The 4,557-nt window shown below is 48.7% G+C and overlaps 1 protein-coding gene across 1 annotated transcript; it reads right to left on the bottom strand.

Annotated features, from left to right (window-relative positions):
- Nucleotides 1-2,314: 2,314 nt before the first annotated feature.
- LOC149308449 (E3 ubiquitin-protein ligase ZNRF4-like) lies at nucleotides 2,315-3,370 on the bottom strand. The gene has a single exon (XM_089537305.1). It carries the CDS (start codon nucleotides 3,368-3,370, stop codon nucleotides 2,315-2,317), a length of 1,056 nt encoding a protein of 351 aa, XP_089393431.1.
- Between the last annotated feature and the right edge of the window lie 1,187 nt (nucleotides 3,371-4,557).

Here is a 4,557-nt window from a genome sequence, read left to right as displayed (position 1 = left end):
ATGGAATTGTGGGAACTGTGGTTTATTGCGCCACCAGAAATGGTGCCGCAACAACTACGCATTCCAGAATTCCACAGCCATGGCAGTCAAAGTGGTGTTGAACCAGATTGTTTCTGCAGTGTGCATGCAGACCTTGTCAAAGGCATTCTGGTTTTGGGTTTGTGTGTGCCTGATGTTGAACCAGGCCTTGCAACAACAGTTTCAATAGCAAATCTGGGAAAATTTGGCTTGACAAAACACCTCTCTGCAACTTCTCATGGAAAATGAAACCCTTCCATTTACAGCATGTGTTGTGTTGTATGCCTTCAAGTTGTTTCTGACTCATGGCAACCCTAAGGCTACCCTATCATGGATTTTTCGTGGCCAGATTTGTTCAGAGGAGGTTCGCCTTGGCCTTCCCCCTTCCTCTTGGCTGAGACAGTGTGACTTGCCCAAGGTCTCCCAGTTGGTTTCATGGACGAGCGTGGACTTGAACCCTGGTGACATCCCTAGAAGTTATGGGAAAGACATGCCTGTAGAACTGTTCCTGGCTTTGTTTGGAAGCCATAAGAACTTGTTGAGGACATGGGAGAGGAAAGGAAGAGAAGAAGGAACCAGCCATCCTTCCCCAACTTAAGGAATAGATTGAAACTCCAGGAAACAAAGTGCGTTAAATGAGGGCAGGTCCAGGGTGCCGAAGGAGATGCAAACATTTATTCAAGATGGTTAAAATGCCAAAGAGAACTGTCAAACAAAGTGTTGCAGGCTGAGTTTGTGTGTTTTTGTGTATTTTTGTGCTTACCGAGAGAGGGAAAGGCAGCATGTGAAAGTTGGGATTTCTCTATCGAAAAATAATCAAGGTATTGGATACCCTTATGTTGCCAGGGTGGCATAGTGGACACTGGAGACCAGGGTTCGATTTTCTGCTTGGCCACAAAACCCAGAAAACCCTGTGATAGGTTCACTTTAGGGTCACCATAAGTCAGAAATGACTTGAAGGCACACAACAACCACAACCACAACGTTGGCAGGTGTACCTGGAGAGAGAAAGGTCTATCGAACAGGAACAACTGGGATCTGCATCCAGCCAGCCAGCCAGCCAGGAATGCCCCATCTCAGGATATTCCATTCCAAAGAGAACTTTGGAAATGAGATTTGATATTCCCGAAGAGAACTTTGCTGAATATGGAAGCTGCCAGACAGAAGAGCTAAAAAGGCTTATCCTCCAAAACCTGGGGAGATAAAGACTCTTCATCCATCATTCCGTGCTGGAAGATCTTACTGCTTCATCTACACTCGGATGCCTATCTTACAGACACCAACTTCAAGCTGATTTGGACGGGCATTTATTCATTTTATATTAATGTCCATGCCCAGCTCATGATGATATTTTATGTCTTTTTTGTTCTCTGTCTGTTCTCTGTTTGCGGTTGTTGTGTGCCTTTGAGTGGTTTCTGACTTATGGCGGCCCTCAGATGAACCTATCATGGGGTGTTATTGGCAAGTTTCTTCAGAGGGGGTTTGCCATAGCCATCCTCTGGGGTTGAGAGAGTGCGACTTGCCTAAGGTCACCCAGCTGGTTTACATGGCCAGGATTCATTTTTTTCCTAAACGTTTCAAAATATTGTTCCAATCTTGAATAATTGATCACCCGTAGTACCTCCAATCATGCATGGTTCCCTCTGCACTGTAGAAATAATGCCATTCGAGACAACTTTCACACCCATAGCTCCAATCCTACAGAATCCTGGGAGTTGTAGTTTGGCGAGGCACCAGCACTCTTGGGCAGAGAAGGCCATAGGACCTGGGAAAATGACAAATCCCAGGATTCCACAGATTGGAGGTACAGCACTTAATGTTTGGGCATCATTGCTGTAGATGCACCCTATGTCTTATCTCAATGTTACCATGGCATACCCACAAACGTTTCTTACTGTAGACAAAAACTGCAACAGCCAGGTTGAAATTTGTGTTGGATAAACACTCTTTCTGTATTTCCTTGGCGATGTGCATGAGAAAGGCTGACTGCTGGCATTGAAATGTGTGAAGCAGAGCGGAGCAAAGCAGAAGATGGTAATGTGCTCCATGTGGCCTCAACCACCCCATGTCCAGTTGGTTTTTAGTGGTTTTTCTCCCCTTGGGATGCTGTTCGGTCTTGCTTCTTCTCACTTGCCATGATGTTCTCATTTTTCAATAGATGGCCTAGATCAAGATCTTGATAATAACTATAATTGTAATGATAAACACACCATGCCATCCACACCTTCCCATTTGATGTGGCTGATGTTCCCTCCTGGTCTTCTGACAGGGAATTTCATCCTGTCTTGGTTGGCTTTCAGAAGTGGGAAGGAAACCATTGAGAGAGGAGGAGGAAAGATCGCTGGCCATTGGGGATGGTCTTGCCTTTTCCCAGCGACAAAGTCCATTTGTTTTCCCTCGTCCCATCTTTCCATAACTTCACCGCTTGCAAACGGGTGACCACCAGCACCTTCTGCATGCAGAGAGGGCAGGTCTTGCTCCTGGTCTGCGTGACATGCCAGAGGTCAATGCATTTGCTGTGGAAGGCATGCGAACATGAGAGGACCTTCAGGCTGTCATGCTCTGTGTACTTCTCCAAGCAGATGGCACATTCTTGGTATCTGGAACTAGTGAATGAGACATCAGTCCAGTCATTTTCTTGGAGGATTTCGTTCTTCCTTTGCTTCCAGGCTTGTCTCCCGAATACGTATTTCTCAATGAGCAAAGAGGCGATCAGAGCAGACATTGGAATGCAGATAATCCAACAGGTATAGAAGGACACCATATGCAAGCAGGCACCAGGCAGCTGAAGGTGGCACTGGCAACGATAGGAAGAAGGGATACGCATGGTCCCAGATGATCCTTTCCAAATGAAGTGGAAATACTCGGGTACCAAGATCAACGACGTCAGTTTCCTGGCGCGGTGGAGCCGCTTCAAGGCCCTAGATGCCACATCTGCAATGAACATGGCCGGGATATGAATGTGATCTTTGGCATCCAGCTCACTCACCATTTGCACCAGGTTTGGGGAGTGGACATTGTGGACAATTGCTGCCCGGAATCCTGCCTGCTGGGCATGAAGGACCTTAGTGCCAAAGGAGCAATCATACCGACGGATGAGGACGATGAAAGTGGAGGTGGTGTTCGGCGGGCCTTCAATGGGCTGGCAGGCATCGGCAGGCTTCGCCTCGACCAGCAATCCTGCCAGCCCTTCCTTGGGGATGGGAGGTCCAAAAAGGGCTGGTAAAGCATCAAAATTGTGTATGGTGGAATTATGGCCACAAACCGCACGGACGAAGCCTTTCGCAGTGGGGACTTGGAAGACCAGGAAGAGAGCGACCATGTGCGCAGATGGCGAAAGAGGAGACCACATACTGGTAGATGCTTCTGGAGATCATACAAGGTGCTGAAGCCCTACCTTAGGGTCAGCTGGGCGGAGCTGATTTCAAGGGGAGCTTTGTTTAAGAGTCTAGATGAGGAGTTGTACCCTCAGGAGGACTACCTGAGTTTCCATGAGACTAAAAAGATGTGGGTGGAGAGGGCAGGTAGGTCTGGACCAAGGCTGCTTCTTTCTTCTTCTCTTCCTCTCCTTTCTCAACAGGCCTTAGCCTGCTGGTTGCTCCTGTGTGGTCCTCAGCCACTTACTCCAAGTAACCTGCAAGAACTTTCTCCCAGGGGCCTTTGTGACCTCACTGTCCCACCTTCATCCACCATTTCTTGCTTCCCAATCCACTAGAATGGTTTCTGGGAAGTTGGTGGACTTGAAGGCGTTTCTTAGCCTTCATCTGAAATCAACATTATTAAGAAAAGCCCTTCTGGCACATCTCTTCAGTCTGTAGCACTGTGTATATGTGTGTGCCTCCAAGTCACCTGGTGACCTCATGAATTTCTTTTCTAAGGCAGGGATTATTCAGAGGTGGCTTGCCATTACCTTTCTCTGAAATATAGCCTACAACACCTGGTATTTCTTGGTGGGCCAGGTACATGTTGTTTCTAGCTGTCTTCAAGTTGGCAGGGACATAGCCGGGGGGGGGGGTTCTTGGGGTCCAGACCCCCCCTTCCGTTAGATAAAGTGAATGGTGTGTGCTGCCGTACCGCTGCACCCAAGCCCCATTATAATGGTGGCACTTAGTCTGGACCCCCCCTTCCCAAAATCCTGACTATGTCCCTGAAGTTGGCCTCGATTCATGGTGAATGAGAAGTCTCCAAGCTCCCCTATCCTCTATCTTCCTGCTCAGGTCCTGCAGGCTCAATTCCATGGTCTCCATCCACGTACTAACTAATCCTAACTCAGGCGCGTTACAGACCATCCAGAAGGGGCAGTCTCGCGCCTCTGCTGGTTGCTCCGCGAGGGAGCCGCAGCAGCCAAACCACGCGGCTCCCTCATGGAGCAAAAAGAAGCCCCAAAATGGCGCTTCTTCTTCTGACCCAGATGTGACGCCGCGAGGCGCTACTCGCGCACTCGTGGTATCACATCCAGGGCACGACATGCGGATGCTATGCATCCAGCACGTAAAGATGGCGGCACCCGTGTGTATAGGGCGCCACCATCTTTACGCC

Source organism: Sceloporus occidentalis, unplaced genomic scaffold (assembly GCF_023333645.1).
Source record: "Sceloporus occidentalis isolate IW3139 unplaced genomic scaffold, rSceOcc1.0.p SCAF_8, whole genome shotgun sequence".
NCBI lineage: Eukaryota > Metazoa > Chordata > Lepidosauria > Squamata > Phrynosomatidae > Sceloporus > Sceloporus occidentalis.
The sequence above is the reverse complement of the archived record's forward strand: the minus strand, read 5'-3'. Positions and strand labels throughout refer to the sequence as shown.

What these genes read in the sequence shown, in the direction of transcription:
- LOC149308449 (XM_089537305.1), bottom strand. Translation starts at nt 3,370, where the DNA reads ATGTGGTCTCCTCTTTCGCCATCTGCGCACATGGTCGCTCTCTTCCTG.